This window comes from Mus caroli, unplaced genomic scaffold (genome assembly GCF_978045245.1).
Source record: "Mus caroli unplaced genomic scaffold, Mus_caroli_1 scaffold_15, whole genome shotgun sequence".
NCBI classification, from domain to species: domain Eukaryota; kingdom Metazoa; phylum Chordata; class Mammalia; order Rodentia; family Muridae; genus Mus; species Mus caroli.
Genome location: NW_028227270.1, coordinates 39952368 through 39973397, shown reverse-complemented (window position 1 = coordinate 39973397; position 21030 = coordinate 39952368). Strand labels below are relative to the sequence as shown.

The 21030-nt window shown below is 39.5% G+C and overlaps 1 protein-coding gene across 1 annotated transcript in view; it reads right to left on the bottom strand.

Annotated features, from left to right (window-relative positions):
- Adgrv1 (adhesion G protein-coupled receptor V1) overlaps positions 1–21030 on the bottom strand; it is a 504170-nt gene that overhangs the window by 411750 nt on the left and 71390 nt on the right. The window contains exons 29-38 of the mRNA XM_085830825.1: positions 20620–20759; positions 17717–18326; positions 14591–14806; positions 13836–14051; positions 12813–13057; positions 11392–11573; positions 9875–10686; positions 7312–7521; positions 867–997; positions 224–323 (exon numbers count right to left, since the gene is read on the bottom strand). Coding sequence (XP_085686951.1) covers positions 224–323; positions 867–997; positions 7312–7521; positions 9875–10686; positions 11392–11573; positions 12813–13057; positions 13836–14051; positions 14591–14806; positions 17717–18326; positions 20620–20759 — 2862 coding nt within the window. The remainder of the gene's footprint in view (positions 1–223; positions 324–866; positions 998–7311; positions 7522–9874; positions 10687–11391; positions 11574–12812; positions 13058–13835; positions 14052–14590; positions 14807–17716; positions 18327–20619; positions 20760–21030) is intronic.

Sequence of the window (21030 nt, the reverse complement as noted above, 5' to 3'; positions counted from 1 at the left end):
GGGCTGGCACTTACAATGTGAACCCAACCTCACAATCCTCCTGCCTCAACCTTCTGAGCATGGAAATCACAGATGTACAGCACTATGCTAGCTGCAAAGCAACTCTCTTTTAGTTAGCATATACCTACTTCTTAGACACAGGGATAGGAACTAGCTCCTTTCATTTCTTTCTTGTCTGAAATGAAAACAGCAAAGAAAAGTTCAAAAGGAAAGTCTAAATTACCTTGGGTCTTGACATCATACAGAACAACCTGGTATACTTCTTTCTCCTCAGGAATATTGTCATCCAACAAATGTACAAATATTGTTTTATTCAATGTACCCTATGACAAACAGAGAGAAATACCATACTTGTATTTTTACTGCACATAACCTATACCCTGCTTTCATTTCATATACTTATAGTGTGCAGTAAAACTTAGCTTCCTTTGAATCAACATTATCTTAGAGATTAACAGAAACCATTGGCTTGAGATACCAGGTTTAAAGTACTAACTCGACATTTTGACTGCTGAGTCAATCAGTTTAAATCTTAGCCATGACTGGTGTATATGAGAAAGCAGTAACACAAAGATATCTCTGTATGAGTGATGAAAGAGAAAAATGAGAAGAGAGGACACTAATGGCACAGGGTTCCAGTTATTATACGCTCAACCTAGTACAGGAAATGACAGCCGCTGGGCTTTGGCTCTATATCAAAGCAGGAGAAGTGAAGACAAAGGTTGAATACATCAAATGAAGAGCCTAAGCCAGGAAGGTGTAACGTGAGCACACAGATAGTCAATACAATGCAGTGGCCTTCATTTTCTACCCTGTCTTCCTCGAGATGCTGCTTTGTACGGAAAAGCTTTTCTTCATGGTGTTACCTCAGAGAAGAAAAGTTGGCCCGTAGAGTTAACAAAATTGACTTCTAGATTTTGTCCAACAACTTTCCAGTTGACAGTGACATTTCCTCGACCTGGGGGTGTTCTTACCACATGGAACTGCAACATTTCTCCTGCAAGGGAGAGAATACAATTAACAAGCACTTAATGGGGGTGAACTTTATGTTCAAAGTTAGCAAAACCCAAACTCAAGCATGCCTCTGTTCCGGGTCCTTTTCCAAGAACATAACAGAACACTTTGTTATGTTGTGAATTTTTTTAGCATGTGAATACACATGCTTGCCATTCATTAGTGCAGAGAGGTCCTACTTCCAAAACCTTGCTGTGGGTAGACCTTCAGGATTACAAGATGCGTTACAAAAGACTCTCATGGGGGCGAAGCAGCAGGAAAAGTGGGAAGGAAACATGTCAACACGCCAAAGCATGCACCAGACCACACACAGGGGTTCTGTAATGTCAGCCACAGTCAAAACTATAGGGACACAGTGAACTCTTCCTTCATTTCCCCAAAAGACACAAACTCCTTATACGAGGAGGCAATGTGATTTTACACAATGCATGCAAAATAATGCTTACAGATACCTGAAAATCACATTTGTTTAGGTTGCAACTTACATATACCACCATGGAATTGTTTTATAAAAGGAGATACAAGGAAAGGTGTCCATCGGCTTCTACCTGTAACTTTCCTATGGTTACATTAGCATTCCCTAATAACTGCATAGTTATTTTCATTTCTTGACTCTTAACAACATGTAACGTTTTATAAAAATGAAGAAGATTATTAGAGTCATTCCTTTCACATTATTAAAAGAGAGAAAGAAGGAACTTGTAGCTATGCTGGTGGCTTTGTGGCTTCCTAACTCTTTACTCAAATTGCTAATTCTGCATAATTATAAACACAAGTTACAATACACTATGAATAACCTCATTAGAGTTATGAAGACATGGCAAGTAGTATTTTTTAAAAGCGTTCAGAACACATCATTATTTGCAGTTTGTAGCACAAAAAAGAAGCTGAAATCCACAAGTACACACTCATGTAAGATGCCATTTTAAAAATAGTTTTGTGTATATTAGTTATCTTTCAACACTTTTCAAACAAGAGTAAAATAAAATATAAACGCCATGTTCTAATATTCTTTTCAAACTAGTGCATTTCTAAACTTCTAAACATAGCTGACCTAAACAAGGACTTCTTTCTTTCTTTCTTTCTTTCTTTCTTTCTTTCTTTCTTTCTTTCTTTCTTTCTTTCGTTTACTTTTGGAAATGCTGGGAAATACCCCACCCCACCCCTGGTATATGCAGGCCTTATACATGCTAGGGGAATGCTCAGACAATGGGCTACAGCTTCAGACCTCAAATTAGTACTTTTAATAGAATTTTTTTTAATTAAAAGGCTATGACTCAATTCATTTAAAGAAAACTTAAAATTATGAGGGAAACAAAATAATAAGTCTAAACACAAAATTTGAGTAAAATTAATTATTTGGAGACAGTGTAGGAACTATCAGAAGTTAAAAACACCAGAAATATTTTTAAATACACATTAAGTATTTAATACAAATGTATTTAGTCATAATTAGTTTCTAGACTATGCCTTTGATTGTTTTCTTGTTTAACACATGGGGATGGCTGATCATGAAGAGAGTACTTCAAAGAATGAAGAGTAGCTGTGAGTACACACTCAGACATCATCACCTGCACATCATTGCATGTGTTTACATTTGCATAATCCACAGGAACTAAAACAAACACGAACTCCTAGAGCCCCTCTTGTATGCCGCACAGAGTGCTTCTTACAGAGCACATCTGTACTGAAGGCAAGGGAAGATTTTTGCAGTTATCAACACACTTCACGGGCAGTGTCAGGGACTGACAAGGTTTCAAAATCACAAAAGCTAACACTAATTCAAAACTACTGGTTATTTAATGAAGTACACAAAACACAAAAAGAGCACAAATGGAAAAAAGGAAAAGGCCAGGTTCATGATTGTCCATGCTGAAGGAGATCCTGTATGCATAATAAAAGCTGGGATTGTAAATTTGTATACAAAGACTTGGGGAAAAGACACCGTTCTGTAATAAAGATAAAATAAAATGTACAGAAGAGGAAGACAGTAAAAGAAAAATTCCTTGAGCCTGCCTCATGTGAGATACTCAGCTTCTAACACTGCTCTGTAGCTTTCTACCATAGAAATTACTTGTCTACAGAAATACGGCTTAAAGATGGCCATTCGATGCCCATACAGAAGTAAAAGGCACTTCTCCCCCATATAGTCTCACAAGTCTTCGGAGTGTTTATCCTGTCAGGAGCAAGAACAACATGAATACTTTTCTAAGCTATAATGAAATCGAAGAACCTGGCTCTGCATCTTTCAGGAAGAAGCCCAAGAGCCATCGAAATTGCCCCTTAGGAAATGTACAGCAAATTCCCGAGGCAACCTTCATAAGGCTGCACTCAAAAAACAGACACAGGAGAAGGAAAAACCAGACCTATTGCCTTCCCAGTCTGCAAAGGACTGGAGGCAAGTCTGAGAGAGAACATGCTCTGATTTTCAAACATAAACATTTGCTGGGGTCAGGAACCACCTTCCCTATCTTGGTGAGGCATGGCTCCTCTTGCCCCTCACCCACCAGGGGCTGTGCATCACTGGGAAAATCATCTGATATGAAGTTCACAAGCCAACTTAAAGTGGGGGGACACATATGGTGAGGGTGATTGCATGTTTATTTTGAAAATCATTTTAAAGATAAAGTTGAAGACAATCTGTGGTGGGATACAGAATATTCTCATTAAATAAATATGTTGATTACATGAAATAGAGGAATCCTGCTTTCCACTACTGTAACTCCAGAAATGAATCCTAGATCCTGAAGTTTTATTCTGAAAGGAAAGATGATTGTGAGAACTACACATCACCCTCATAAATCTATAGTTACAACCCAAGTTTGCTTTTTCTCCCCCAAGAAATCCATTGGATCTCCAAACTGTGCTGTTTATTTTATTATTTTATTTTATTTTATTTTATTTTATTTTATTTTATTTTATTTGTGACTGTTGTTCTTGCTGATTGTTATTTAACGATAAGATCCTTGAAATTCAGTGGGATTATGGTGGTCTTTCCTCTTCAAGCATAGCAATTCCCAGTGCTCAAACATGCTCAACTGTCTGATCCGCAAAGGCAGAGCTTAGAAATCCTGTGTGTTCTGCTGACTTTCCTAGATCCATCTCCTCTTCTCTTCTCCCAGTGTCATCTGAGGGATCACACGGTGTGCTCCGTAGAGTGTATTTGTTCCTTCAGCATCTGCTCTGACTTGGTGGCTGGCCATGGAACAGGTCACTGGATATCAGTCTACACCAACACTTAATTCCTAAGAGCCTTCCTTAAGTCTGTGAGACCATACTCAGAATGTGGGTTTTCTGACTGGATTTAATTGCTAATTCATTGAATTTAATTATTAATTCCTCTTCTTTTTATTTGCTGATGACATGTGACTGTCAGAAACTAAAACAATCAAAATATCTTTTCAGGTGAAATTCATTCATCTCTAAAAGGTCCCAGTAGCCAGGGTGTACCTTTCTCTAAGATGCTAGTGCCCCTTCAGGGCTCCTCCACACACTATTCCTACCACTACTTAAGCACCCACAGAATTACTGATAGGACATAATTGTTTTAAAATTGAAAACCGGTAAGTGGATGTTGGGTGTCTATACACGCTTTAACACATATTTTAATTAAATCTCTAAGAATTTCATACATTGTATTCTGGTTGTATTTGCTCCTCGCCTATATTTCCTCCCAGGCCCACCCCCATCATAGCTCACTCACCTTTGTATCTTCTTAAAAAAAAAAATAATCTAGCAGAGCATGGAAACACATGGCTATAATCCCAGAACTCAAGAGGCTGAAGCAGGTGAATCTCTATGAGTGTGTAGCCAGCCTGGTCTACAGAGTGAGTTCTAAGATAGCCAGTGCAACATAGCAAACTGAGAGAGAGAGAGAGAGAGAGAGAGAGAGAGAGAGAGAGAGAGAGAGAGAGAGAGAGAGAGAGAGAGAGATTGAGACCAACAGACAGATGGGAAAGCCATGAAGTCCAGTCAGTGATGGCGATACACTGAGTGTGTGACCATTCAGTAAAGTGTGGTCTACCTACCAGGGAACACAACCATAAAAAAGACTGATTCATCTTCTTGAAGCAGGGGTGGGACTCACACCCACCTCTCCTCCTCCTGATGATATTTTAGCTGACATGTGGAGGAGTCCTTGTGGAGGGCTTGAAGCTGTCACAACCAGTGTGGGTTCACACATGCCAGGACACACTTCTGTTCAGTTTTCTACAGCCTCAGACTCTTAGAATCTTTCTATTCACTGTGCCATGGTGATCCCTGAGACTTAAGGAAAGGAGTGCCATACAGATGCCCCATTTAAGGCTGAGCATCCAGAAATCTCTTACTCCACATGCCTTGACCAGCCGTGGCTCTCTGTATTAATCACAGTCCAGTGCCAACAGCAACTTCTCTGAAGAGGGTTGAGATATGGACTCATCTATGGGTATAGCAACACATCCCTGGGAGCTCATTTGGTACTGAGTGCACTGAGCAGAGTAATAGTACGCTCCACCCGAAGAGCAATGACCTACGTAGCCACAGTTTCTTTGTCCTGATGTTGGGACCAGATATGGGACCATTATCACAGAAAGGATGAAACTATCATAAACTTTCCCATCTTCTTGTCACAGACCAACAGCAGAAACTTTAGGCAGAACTTGGGTTAACTTGATACCCACACTGGGTGGCTAAATTACTTAGTCATTTTAGACACTTGCTTCTGCTCCCATCTCTCCCTTCATTCTGCCATAGCTGCTGCTTTTGATTGATGGTTTTCTCCTATGGGTATCTATTTGTGTTCTTTTTGCTCCTGGGTCTCTTCTGCCCTTTCTCCTGTCACAAAATCTTTCTTTCCAGCACCTTAGCCTGCTGTTCCACATGGCTCCATCCTGACCATTTGCTTTTCCTCTCAGTCCAAGACATCCACGAAAATCCAACTTACATTGCTAACTAGAGGTAGAGCAAGGTTCTCTTTCCCAGTTCCTTTTTTCCAAATAGGCAGCACTACTTAGATGTATTAATCCTACATTGAAATCACTTCAGATGTTTACAGTGTCCTCCACTGTCAGGTTCTACAGAGGACACAGGCTTTGGATTGCAGTACCGTGGAGGTGAAGGTCCATTGTTGACCTCAAGTGCCATCTCTTTATTTCAGAGTGTGTGATATCCTACACTAGACATCACACGGAGCTGCCGCTAACATACAGAAATGATGGGAGTGGAACCAGCACCCAGGTGACACTCCAAATGCTTGTCAACATTATTAAGGAGTCCTGTGATGGTGTTTTAATTTACACTACAAATAGCTTTTGATAGCGATTTGTCTTTACAGTAGGCTTATGACAATTTATCAGTTACTTTTATTCATTATTGGACTGACAAGACGCAAATCTAAACCATTAACAAAAGCAATGAGTGTCAGTGAAGGGCTCGCACGTTTAGATAAGTTCAGCAAACTTGCAAGTTGAAAGGATGCAGTAAGGAGACAGCAGGTGCACACTGACTACCATGCGGTAAGTTGCCGGCACAGACACTCACAAGATCCTTGGCCCTATCATGTCCTTTAACCTGTGTGTGAGCTTTGTGCTCTCCTCTGAAGAGATCCACATATGTGAGCCATATCATTTTCATCTCTTATGTCCTTAGCATAGAATTATTTTAAATACAGGATTCAAATTATGTGGTGAAGGACATTCTGTAATGTTTCATTAATTTCAAAACAGTTTTTCTTTTTCAAAGATACCATCATCGTTATATTTGAATCAAACAAAACAGCCTTTTGCTGAGACAGAATGCCAGGAAATTGTAGTGTTTAAAACAAACACTATATCAGGCCTTCTAGCATGGCACAGTATTCATAAAACACAGTAAACTACAAAACTGAGGGTAAAATAATCACCAATTATGAATATTTTCACTGATGTCCAATATTTTGCTGTGCAAAAACAAATTACACATACTACACTTGGCAAAAACTGTACTTAGCACTTGGAATTCTCAGCTCACTTCCTGAAGACCTCTGATATATGGACTGTGTTGTGATTTAGCAGAGAAACCCAAGCCTTCCCACATGGAGGCACCCAGCACCCCCAGAAGTGGGAATCGTATCTGTAAGCTAGGTCACAGAATCTGTGAGGCTCATACATCTAGTTAAGCAGTGCATACCAGTGATCCTCTGCTAAACAGAGTGCTACGCAGATCAAAAACACAGCTCAACAAGAAAAGGAAGAAAAATACAGATGTTTCAGAACATGAGACAAAGAATCACATCTGTGCATATAAGAAAGACTGTGTTCAATAACAAACGGAACCCACCTTCATGGCCTATGACAGATCTGGAAGCTGTCTGAAAGCTGACAATTCCTGCCACATTGTCGTTTGCCAAGATGTGGACTGTCACAGTGTCTGAGCTGGGCAGGATTCTGCTTCCGCCCTCTGTGGCTACCAGACGGACAAGGATGCTTTCATTGTCCTCTGGCTCAGAATCATCCAAAATGGTTAAAGTGGCCATCTTTTTGGTTTCACCTAGAACATGTTAAAGGAATTAAAAGTTAAATCAGTGAAACACCAACCTGAAAGTCTAAAGGTAACCTTTAATTTTAAAAGGTAAGTAAAAATGTGTTAATTATAACAGTTTAGCGCTGTGGGCAGCCATGTCAGCACCGCATCAAACTGTGTGCATGTTACTCGTTTTCTTAAATTCAAGGCGCTATAAAAATCTCAGTGTGGTCAGGCTATGGAGAAGACATTGAATAGCAGAAAGTCAGTGAGGACAACTATTTCCAAGACTCACGGTTTACTCCCTGGTCTTTGTCAAAAACAATACTCGACCTAGGAAAGAGCTCTGAAGTCATGTTTACAAGTAGTTCCCATAGGGCAAATGTAATCTCATTTCTATTCCCATTTCTGTGAATAGTGTCGGCCATCCCTACGTCTTCCTCACACGCCACTGGCACCTGTGCAACAGTAATCAAATGGCACAGAGGAACAGCACATTCTAGCTGAGACAGCAGCATGAGAACGGTTGGTTTGGGGAAGATGGTTGAAGAGGCAGCATCATACTTTCCAGTATTGCATGAAAAAAAAAAAAAAAAGAGACAATGGAGGACCACAGTGAGTGAAGAGGGGCAATATCTGACACAGTGCTCCTTTAGTCAAGAGAGTGCCCTCGCTCGGCAGTTCACCTGAGGGAGGCCCTATGTACTTCCCATCCATGTTCTAAAAGGGAGATGGAAAAGGAGGGACCACAAAGCATTGTGATAAGTACTTCAGGGCGAAGACTGCCTCAAGACAGTGTGGTTATCGTTTCTCCCCCTTATGGTTCTAGGCATTGAACCAGGAACCTTGATTTGAAACTGCGTATTATCTAATAATCTAAGCTAGCTAGAAAATAAAGTCCATTTTGTGTGAAGCTGAAGTTCTAATTCAATATAATAATGTATATAATGAAGTTGCTTTACATGATATGGTCCTTTATATTTATCTAAGCCATGATAAATTTATCTATAACTTTTATCTCTTGTTTTTATAACTTTAATCACCCCCCCATATTGTTACACTATTGTTACTTTCAAACAGGGGAAAATGTCACCACTCCCCAGCCACCTCCTGCCATCACTCACTCGGGATTCAGCCTCTTTCCCACTCCCTGTGTGCAGAAATGTTTTCCAGCATTTTATTCTTTTTCATTTTATTTTTTGAGACAGTCTATCTAACGGAGCCAGCATTGCCTCAAACTCAACATATAGCTGAAGACAGTGAACTCCTGCCCTGGGGGGTCTATCAGCTGAGTGCTAGGATAAGATGCAAATATTTCCACCTTGGTTTCCATGGTGCTAGGGATTATATCCAGGGCTTTGTGAATGCTAGACAAGCAAAGGACTGACAAAACTGCCTATCCAGTCAGCTTTAAGACACTTAAATTTTTTATTCTCAAACACAGTGTTTACTAGATATTCTTAAAGTCTGTTACATATATAGTTACTAGTTTCAAAAAGTATGGGCATTAAAATATAAACAAATACAATTAATTGCTCTGGGGCATAGAATTGTTAATAATTAAAAACTTTTATCCAGTGTATATTCTGAGATTCTTATAAATATGTGTAACTTTTTCAATCTGGAGTAAAAAAAAAATTAACTATGGGTTTTTCTAATTGTTCAATTCAGCATTTTAAAAAACCCCAACTAAAATTACCTTTCTTATACCAAGGTAAGCTATGAACTTCTCCAATTTTAAATACCATATCCAACTAGTGCTAAGATTGAGTATGTGATGACAGTCTTCATTAGACTCTCTTGGCTGTGTTCATACATCACTCATGAAAAATTCTGTGGCACTCTTCTACAAGTTTAAGAATATTGCCACAGTAAGTTAATCTATAGCAAAGAGCACCTTAAAATAAATACAATTGTCAAACTTCAGGCTACTTTTACTTAAAAATTTCACTGACATTCTATCCTACTTTATCTAGTACATTTGAAAACGTTATATTCTCAGGTAGCATTGCTCCTTCAACAGGTTTGTTTGTGAGTCCATAGCTCATTCCTGTAACTTTCCTTATAAAATAAGAACCTGTCTTGTGATTGCTTCTGACATATGAATGCCATAGTCATCATGCATAAAGGCATAAAATTTAGATGTTCCCTAAATGTCTTCTTTAAAAAATAAACTAAAAACATACATATACAGGTCATATGAGCCTATATCTGTTACTATAACCATTTATAAGCTGAATCACTATTGTTTGCAAAACTACATTGTATCTCTATACAAATAAGAATATGCAGGTAGATAAAGTATTTACGAACATCACCATGATATTGACTCTAATACCTTTAGCAAGAAATGCTGAAATCCATGTATAGCATGACTCACCTTCTGCAAAAGTAAGAACGTCTCCAGCACCCATAAAATCGAAACCTTCAGTAGCCGTTCCACCAACAACGCGCCATTCGACCATGACCTGCCCCAGGCTGCCTCCTGTCCTGTAGATAACTAGTTCCACAGAGGTTTGTGGCTGTTCCTGCACTTCCACACATAAGCCATCTTCCGAGGTATTGGGACTAACACTGTAGATAATGAATACTCCAAAGGCATCGCCATTCAGTCCTATGACCACAGCGGAAGTATTCGGATGTCCTATGGTTGGCTGGTTTTTAAAACTGTCTGAGATGTTCATAAGGTGAACTTCAAGGAGAGAAATTAGGAAACTTTCATCCGTCTCGGGAACATCGTCAGGAAGTACAGAAACAGTGAGATTTGCAAACTCATCACCTTCCAGTATCACAGCCCACTGTCTTGTCACAGGCTCGTAGTCACTACCAGCAACTGCCTGGCCACTGAAAAGAGAGGCCACCCTAGTCATGTTCTTCTTGTAGGTTTGGAAGTCAGAGCTGTTCACGGTTACGCTGACCCACGAAGTCATCCAGAAGCACCGAGGGCCCTCGGCACCACTGACAACTGAAAACGCTGAGCAGGCATGTTCTTTGAGACACAAAGTGGCACAGGTATACTGTGTCTCCTCCACTGCAGACACGTTCACCCAAGTTCTCAAGAGTGGGTCGGGCACCCCTTGAGTCGGTGATTCATAGTAGGATAACACATCTTCACCTTCCTCAATTGCACGAGCCACTACATCAATATCAGAAGTACTATAGCACAACAGCAGGCGACCAAAGTGTCCTCCGCTGAAATGTGTGGGCAGTGGGAAAGCGGTTAAGCACTCAGACTGATATGGGAACTGCACACACACAGAGAACAATGCTGATTGATTGTGTTTTTTGAGAAGTCTTTTCTTAGTAATATTTTAAACACTAGTACTAACACAACCTTATTTCTTAATTATGTTTGTCTTTCAACACTTTATCTTCTGGTGTCAACTATGCTGCCTAGTTTTCAACCAGGTAAGGCTTACTTGTACTCATGCTATGGAAATACTTTGCAAGTTAGGCAAGTTGTATCCATCTCAGAGTTCCCCAACCTAATTACAAAACTTTAACTATTATATTTCACACACAAAAAAAAATCAAACAAACAAACAAAAAACCAATGACAGCAAAAAGAATATATTTAGAGAGATGTAACTATTTTGCTACAGGTCCCTCAAGCCTCTCTGTTCTGTTCCTGAAGGAGGCCAGTGAACAATATTCCCTACAAAAGAAATGCAAGAAAATCATAACCTAAAACTCCACCCTTCACACATCTGAGTTTAAAAGCAAAAGGTCATCTTGATTTCACTCACTGTGATTGTCTTTCTGGCAGTACATAATCCAGCTAACGTATTATACCAAGCTATGGAGTAAGTTACAACAGTTGACAACATATGACTCTACATTGTTTAGTTAGAATAGGATCCCTCCCCAACCCACACTGCTACAGATGCAGCAACGTACCTTCTCCTGACAGTTATGTTAGCATAGGAACTTCTCTCGAGAGGCTCTTGGACACGAAAAACAGACTGAACAAAGGCTACTGAACCGTAAGGGTTATCATTGGCAGGAATAACAATATTTGCCACTCGATCTAACCCAATTGTACCTCCGCCAGAGGCAGCAGCTAGTTGCACCTGGACAACCTAAAAATATAGTGAAAACTTCCTTAACAGCATCCCAGTTCTGAGAAGAATGACGCAGGAAAATATCAAGCACATCCACATAATAATAAATTATTATGAAATGTAGGTGAGCCCAAAGAAACTGCCCAGTACACTCAGAAGTTAGCATATAACAAAATAATAAATGAGGAACTTTTAATACAAGAGCACAGTAATGCATAAGAAACACAAGATGCTCAAATCGCTTAGTATTTACTTAGTCATGAGAATCAGTTTTTTAAATTTGTCTTATTTTTAATTAAATTTTTTAATTTAAATAAGTTAATTTTTAATAATTAAATATTAAAATTTAAGTAAATTTAAAATTAAAGTAAGTAAATTTTTAAATTTAAATTAAAGACATAAATTTATGTATAGCATTGTAATAATATGACTTTCATAGCCAAAGCTTTTCTTATTTAGGAGAAATATTACGTATCCACTTAGGTGGCAAGTGAAAGTTTTCTGGGTTTCCCCCATACTATCTTAAATTTTAATTCTCAAGAAAAGTTTAAAGAATCAGTGTATAATGTTATTTACGTTTAGAAAGAAGAAAATATATTACATGTACTAGTGCATGGTTAATATTTTTAAAATGAATAATGGCATAATTAGCAATAAAAATAAATGTTATGGACTTCATATGCCCTTAAATAAAATTGTTATAAAAGGAATATGAGATCTAAACAATAATACTTAAATTTCATAAAATAAAATTATTCATAGTAATTTTAATGATTAGCTCATTTATTCTTATTTTCCACATTTCATTTTCATTACAAGAAACACCAGGAAAATGGACCTAGCGTGTTGGTTATAATAGTATAAGAAGAATGGGAAGGTGAGTCTGTGGAAAATCAAAATCTACACTTAGTTACAACTGGTTCATACTCAGAACAGGACAGAGATACAAGCCAGAATGATATGAAACAAATATTGCATAATTATGACATCTATGCATACATACATATATACATTCATACATACATAATCACTTAGCAGAAGTGTTCTAAAACACACCATAAATGCACACAATCTTAAACAGGCAAGCTTGCCTGTGCACTGTTTCTCTTTCTGTGTGTGTTATAAAACAACCTTTAGACTAGCAGTCTGGGGGAATCCCTGCAGACAGCATGCATTTGTCATTCTCACAGCAGCACAGGCACTCTACAAGACAAGGCACAATTTACAATGTCGTTCTATACTAGTCAGTCCTCTCACCTCTTCAATCTCCGGAACGTCGTCAGCCAGGACCTCTAACAACAAGGTTTGAATGGTTTCCCCAGGGGCAAAGGTCACATTACCTGAGACAACTCGCAGGTCGCCAGTAGCAAACTGTCCATTAATGATGGCAACCCATTGAACAGTAACATTGCCGAGTGTCCCAGAATTTCGAATTATTGGCACGTTTACCCTCACTGAGTTAAACTCAGGTTCCTCTACAATAAATTTAGTATTCTGAAAACCTGAAAAGCAGACAGAACAGTTGATTTTAGATACAACATGAAAATGTGACAAACTAAGACCAAGCTGGGGCCTCTGAGAAAAGAGACTCCCCCGCTGCACCCTAAGCAGTGGCTGCGATGTAAACTGGGCAGGACTGCCAATGTTTCCCTGTAATTTTTAATTCTGGTAAAAGCAGACTGTGGATGTCTGCAGGGGACAGGTTTGTGCCCAGTATGAGCTGAATAAGCCCAGAAAGTGCAGCAGCTGCTGCAGGGCCAACCTGGGCTACAAAGGGACACTGGGCTACTTTGATTCCTGACTGACATGCAGGAGAAGCTTAAGCAACCCAATGTGAGTAGAAATTGTGTTAACTTTTTAAAAGAATTATCTAGAAGTAAAAGTCAGGCAGACAGTCCATGCTTATCACCAGTATTGAAGAGGCTAAGACGGAATGTCAAGTTCCAGGACAACCCAATTGTCACAGGTAGCATGACACTGTCTCCCAAAGCTCAGACAAAGAATTTACATAACATATCTAGGAGCCAGTATTGACACAAAAGCAAACAGGTTTTGGGTATCTCCATGTTAAAAATGTGATGTCTTACTTCTTGGGTAGCCATTAACCTATGCCAGGAATCGTATGTGTAAGTAGTAATACCTCAAAAACAAAACAAAAACAAAAAAGAAAACCAAAGCAAACAAAAAAACCTCCTTTGTCAACTCCATCTTAAATAAAGTAAAGGTGACTTTTCTTTCTCTGACTTTCAGAGTAAGAGATAAACAAATTATTCTAGTTACCAAACAGTCCGTAGGGGTCATCAGAAGCCTCTATGGTAATGACTGCCTCTCTTAGAGGCCCCAGTGTGGCTCCGCCTGTTGTCTCATTTAGTAGCTGCACAAGAAAGGCTTCTTCCAGCTCAGGGTAGATGTCGTTAATGATATATATTGGCACAGCTTTCGTGGTTTCCCCTTCCAGCAAGACCACGTCTGAAGATGCTATACTATAGTCCTCACCTGCAAAGACCCATGGACGAATGTGAAAGCTTACTCCAGAGTAAACATTCCATACACCGGGGAAGTGATGGCCCATACTTGGAGAAAGAGTTCTGGAGGCTGTTTAGCTAGCCTTGTTTGAAAAAGAAGTCTTATTTCTCAAACGAAAAAAGTATATGTTTGATAACAGACAACTTCCTGTGTTCTCCTGTTCATTCCCACTCACACACCTAAAGATAATAACATTCTTCTGAGATATTCAAAATGCATGTATAAACACACACAAAAAGGAAGACAAAGAGAAAGCGGTAACTCCATTTTTTAAAAAATGTTGTGTGCATGGTGCTGTCAGAATAAAACAGAGCTAGAACTGTAATCTCAGTTGGGAAGACAAGCTGTCCAGCTGTTCAGAAGCCACAAGTGAGCATCCCCATCAACAAAGCTGGAGAGGCCTCACAAAACTGGGTCAAGTGCAGCTGCTGTGGACCACCCTAGGGATGGAAGGGGGACGTGCCTTACAGGGACACAACCTCACTGCTCCTCTCCGTGACTTTTCTTACCCGCTGCTGCAGTTATTGGCACAGCTTTAAACTTAACAGAAACATCTGCAAATGTTCCTCCAGTTCGAGTCACATTGATAATGGGTCCAACATGATTTTCTGCCACATGAACAGATGATGCAGACAGCTGCACAGTTCCAAATGCATCGTCATTGGCAACAATAACGAGATGGGCCACAGTCTCTACCTTAGGCCCAAGGCGTGGAGAATGTGGGACTGAAAGACATAAGAAGAGGCAATACAGCTAACAGCCATCAAGAATCCAACAGACTTCTCATTCTCTCCCCCTATTTATGTTTTTAACAGTTCAGATATGTATATCTATCAATCTTAATCTAAGCATTGAAAATACAAAAAGAAGGAAAATAGGAAATCTCCACTGTCTTTTAACGTATACTCTAGGAATTCAAAACATTATCAAAGGAACAGTTTTACTATAAGAATATTTTAATAAGCATTGAAGAAATTGATGATCCAAGTGTAATTAACTATCAAGTTATGTAGCATTAATCAGATATTAAGAGCCTACAGTTACACTATCATAATTAGGTCACTTGCACCATTGTTAAACAAAATTCTAACACAAAATTGAGTAAGAAGGTCTTTGAACCCAGAGTCTAAGTACAGCTGCGAACACTCTTCCCCTGTCTGTGTGGCGCATGTGGGACCTCATTCCCTCATCTTACTTGGATGCCTGCTATGAAGCTGTCCTCTCTCTCCCTCCCCCTGCGTTTCTTAGCACTTGGTAATAACCACTGTACTGATCTGTTCTTTGGAACAAACTTTCTAAGCTTCTACATAAGAAGTTGCAATGCTTATCTTTCTGTGCATGGCTTATTTCAATCATAGTATCTGCCAGTTCCATCTGTTTTGTTGCAAACACAATTCCATTCTTTGTGCAATTAATATGCACATGTCTTTTTTCTATTTATCTGCTGATATATTTGACTTGAATACATGTGTTGGTTAGAGTTACAGTTGCTGTGATTAAACACCACGACCAAAAACAACTTGAGGAGGTTTAGTTGGCTTATGCACCCCTAGGCATAATCCATTTACAGGAAGCCACGGCAGGAACTCAAAGCTGTTGGGAACCTGGAGGCAGGAGCTGATGCAGAAGCTATGGAGGGCTGCTGCTTACCTTGCACCTCATCGCTTGTTCAGCCCGCTTTCTTATAGAATCCAGGACCACCAGCCTAGGGACAGCATCAAGCACAGTGGGCTGGGCCCTCCCCCATCTATCACTAATTAAGAAAAAGCCTTACACCCAGATCTTATGGAGGCATCTTCTCAACTGAGCTTCTCTCAGATGACTGCGGCTGGTGTCACATTGACAGAAAACACAATATATTGGATATATTTGTATATATAAATAATATATTTGGATTACATGTATACATATACACAAACACACGTTTCTACAGATAATGACTTAATGTCACAAAGGGGTTAATAAAATAATCTATGATTTTATATTAGTACCTGTCAGACATAACCAAGAAATAAACTATAAAACTTCACATTCTCCTTCACTGTACAGTTCTCAGCGAGCCATGTGTAATGCCTGTGGTTATCCACAGGTGGGCACCCTCCTCTGAAAAGTCTTCTCATACTACTACCATTCACAAAACTTGGTGACTACATTCAAAGTAGTGAAGGCTTATCAGACCTTACACTAGTTTTTGCCTGAGTCTGTCTTGCCCTCTCCTCCCCTGCGCCCCATGGCTATGTTCGCTTTCGCCCTTTAGCCTGCATAACAGCTGCTCTTTAATGGTCCACAAATGGCACACTGACATCCCAACAGCACAAAGGTTCTGCACACATGCCGTCCTACTGACTGCTCCACTACTGAATGCTTACAGTAGAGCAGATGCCAAAGGACTTTTACATCTATCACCACTTGTAGTCCCCTAATATATCCACATTATGAATAAAATTTATTTACATTTCTATCATTTCATAATTATATAAGGAAAATGGAGCTTTCGAAGATTACTTTCAACAACTTATCATTATACATTGAAATGAGATTACCCAACTTCAGCATGGGCAATCCATGCTACTTTTAAGTGCAGTCAGCCATTTAGTTTTATTTCAATCTCAGCAAGTTGTAAACTGGTTGAATAACAGTATGTGCTTTATAATTCTTACATTAAAAGACTAATTGTTGAGTTCTATTTCAACTTCTTTGCTGTCACAACTGACCCTAAATCTATCTTTATAAAAGAGCAAAGATGTTTCATGAAAAAGCTGTTAACCTGAAGACTTCATGTCAGCAACTATAAATTGCCTTCTGTAATCCTTGTCTGTAATTAGTAAGGCTATGTCACCTTATTATAGTCTTAACCCAGGGAAGTCCAACAAACTTGCTGACAAGAGATCTTAATCCGTATGGCAGTATATTATAGGCTGCGGATCTTCGAACCTTACACCCCATCCCTTGTAACTCCACAAACTCAGTTCTTACAGGTGCACAGCCCTGTCTCTTCACCTTATACACATCTTTTGATTAGAAAATCTGTTAGAGGTGTACCAACATAACGTGGCTCACTGTGGTGCCACTTTACATGGAGCTATGTATGGGCACTTCGCACTGACTGCAAAATTAGTTCTAAGCAACAAAATGGCACTGGAGTCAGTTATATAATTATTACACACAAGTTTTTAAAATACTTTGGGGGCATGCGTGTCTTTTTAAAGTATGATTTCTAAGGAAAAATACACGCCTGATTTCCAGGTGTCTTAAAGAAAATCATTTACGAAGTATATGCTTTCAGAGATACTTAGAGCTAAAGAGATAGTTCAGTGGTTAAGAAACACTTGATGTTCTTGCAAAAGACCTGAATACAGGTCCAAGCATCCACAGGGGGCAGCTCACAACCAGCTGTAAGTCAAGTTCCAAGAGATATGGTGGCCTCTTCTGGCATCCTCAGGTACCTGCATGCATTTAGCATGCATGCGGTCAAGCACACACGAGCAAATTAAATAAATAAAGAGAATCATTTAAAGGTAGTTTTACTTACCTCTAATCTTACCTTCCTTATAGACTTTTCTGTTATATAAAGCTTTGGGTTTTCACTTCCATATGTTATCTCTAACAATAATAACACATTAATAGATACTTACTTGGGCGATTCTGTACTTTGTCTACTAACGAGGAATTGAAAAGTTCAATGAACACAGATTCTGACCGTTCTGGTTCAGCATCATCTAGGATTGAAATAGTGATTGTTGCCTCAGTCTGATTGGCTCTGAAAAGAGCCAATCCAGATGCTGATATGTAATCTCCTCCTTGAGTTGCTCTAGCTAAATTAGGTGGGAAATACGGTGGCTTTTCCATGTCATCTATGGTTGCATATGAGACTGCAACTTCTCCCATGAGGCCTTTCAACCTTATTATCGATAATGTGACATTCTGGGTTGCTTCTTCAACACTCATAGGTCTAGTTTTGTTAGGAAAAATGAACACCCCATAAGGATCATCACTAGCCAAAATTGTCAATGTGGCATTTGTAAGAACTCCCAAGGAGCCACTGGACACGTTGAGGATAGACACGGTGAGTGCCTTGTCTAGCTCTGGCTCTTCATCTGACAGTATCTCCACAGTGATAGAGGCAATCCTCTGCCCAGTCTCAAACGTGATGTTGCCAGATGTGATGGCAAGATCTCCATCTGGGTCCGAGTCTACCTTCCATTGCAAAGTCACTGGAGACAGGGCTCCTCGAGTCCGTGTGACCTGTGAAATAGTTGAGATTTAAAAAGAAAAACTGGCACACTGACTTAAGAATGTTAGTGTATAATGGTAGTGCCTGGGTAAATTCCAAACTTTCTTTAACTTGTTTTTCACCTTTTATTTTTTAATTTTCTAAGTTTTTAAGACTATAAAACTATTGAAGGTAGCGGCCGTACACAACCTACCCCTGAGTTGATAGCATATAAAAAGTGACAACAGGTGGAAAATCACAAACTAGAAGAATATATTCAGGTTCCAAGTAAACCACAGGTGTTATAATATATATATATGTATATATATACATATATATATGAGATCAAACATGAATGGTAAGGTAATTTATTATATTTATGCACACACAAGAAATACTCTTTATACTTATTGAAAAAGAGGCATCCTCCACTGTAAAAAACAGACTAGGAACATTTTCCAGAAAAGGCTATTTTCAATATATTTGACCCAAAGTACAACAAAGTGCAGTTAGAAGTACTGCTTTAATATATTAAGAACAAAAGCTTAAACATGTTCTGAAGAAATCATAATAATCATTTATTATATTTAAAATATCATTTTCAACTCAAAATAAAATGAGGCACTTATTTTACCAAAGAATCATCCTTTCTCAGAATTTTTCGTCCTAAGTTCTTTCTAAAGTTACTTGATTAATTTTACAGAAGATTATTCAATTATTTCAAAAGGACAAAATAAAATCTGTCATAAGCATACAGAAGGATGTGTTAGCATCAGTCTTCCTCATCGCTACATGGAAACGAGGAGACTGAGTGAGCTGTGGCTCCATTGAGTCATTTATCAATATATCCTCAGTCTGTGCTAGAACTCAGCAGGACAGGCACACGCGCGCACGCGTGCGCGCCCGCGCGCACACACACACACACACACACACACACACACACACACACGACTAAATAGTATTAATGTTAGTTTTACTATTCACAAGTATTTGGCATTCCCTTTTCTTCTATATGAGGTGGCACAGGGTCTCATGGACATGCAATTCACTTACAGATATTCAGAAATCCCTTCCCTCTCAGAATGCACATCTCTCAACCACTGCTCTTATGAAGGTAATCAATACTTGTTTCCTAAAGCAAGCAACAAGCCAGAGTCCTTTGCTGCCTCAGGGTGGATATACACCATAAAAGAATGACTTCCACACTTGTTCATTTGTTTATTGGTTTAGGGCAAGCCACAGTTAGAGTGTAGAGGACAGACGATGACTTTCAGGAGTCACTTCTCTGCCTCCACCATGTAGGCTCACAGTTTAAACTGGGGATGTCTGGCTTGCTGGGAAGAGTCTCGTTAAGTCCTCTCACTCTCTAGCCCACCTCCCCCAGGCAATGTTTCCTTGCACTAAGAAGCCACTGAGATTGTGAAGTGTTTGTTGCCACAGTCTATGAGAACTAATGCAGAAACCTGTTAAACAGAATTCTAGCGCAGGTCCATCATGAAAGGTAATGGCCTACAAGCCTCAGTTGACTGAAAACCTCTGGACTGGAAAGTTGAGCTGACTGATGACGGAAGCTTTGGATGAGGAGTTCCCTGCACCACACCTACTGGTTTCTAACACTCCACAGTGCACAGAAACAGACTTAAAGATAGACTCTTCATCCCCAAAGCTCCCCTTTTCCTTCCCATAAATCCTCAAGGCCCCACGCCACACACACAGTCTCCCTCGCATGTTTCCACGGCCCTTCATTGTTCCAACTAAAGAACAGTTCTCTTCTTCGGATGCCCTTCTGCTTTTGTTTTTTTCAAGTTGCCTCCAGGAATCCAAGTCAAACACAGTATATTCTCTAAAAGTAACAACATTCCACATAAATGCAACCACACATTACTGCTAAGTCACTAATCAGCAATCTACCCTACTGGCGTATAGACTCACTCTCAACCCCTACACAGAAGGGGAGGCGAGGGGAGGGGAGGGGAGGGGAGGGGAGGGGAGGGGAGGGGAGGGGAGGGGAGGGGAGGGGAGAAGAGAAGAGAAGAGAAGAGAAGAGAAGAGAAGAGAAGAGAAGAGAAGAGAAGAGAAGAGAAGAGAAGAGAAGAATAAAAAGCAAAGCAAAGCAAAGACAAGAAAAGAAAAGACAAGACAAGACAAGAAAAGAAAAGACAAGACAAGACAAGACAAGACAAGACAAGACAAGACAAGACAAGAAAAGAAAAGAAAAGAAAAGAAAAAAAAAGAAAAGAAAAGAAAAGAAAAGAAAAGAAGAAACATGCCCTACTAAGATTCTATACCATTTTGCCATTTGGAAGTGTATCAGAAAGTACTCACATTTAACACAACAGTACTGTATCCGTCCTCTGGTTCAGTTCCACTGACGAAGAGTGATTCAGGGCTGAATTCAAACACTCCATGAGCATGGTCAGAGGCAGCAATGGTCACCAGAATCTGGGAAGCCACTCCTAGACTGGCTGCAAGTTCCCACAAATAGAAAAAAATATTAATCAGTATTTTATAAACTACCAAAAAGCCAAAGAACAAATGTTTGGAAAAAAATTTTTAAACACTTTCCATTTATGGAGTGTGTACTCTAATTGGCTCTAGAAAGAAAACTGGATTCAAATGGTTGCTACACTTGTGCTGCTGTGACCCTCTCTCCTGGGACAGCATGAGCTGCTGGGACACTTGGCAATGAATAGGGAAAATTTGTGTTACTTTTTCCCTCTATGCAAGAACATTCTC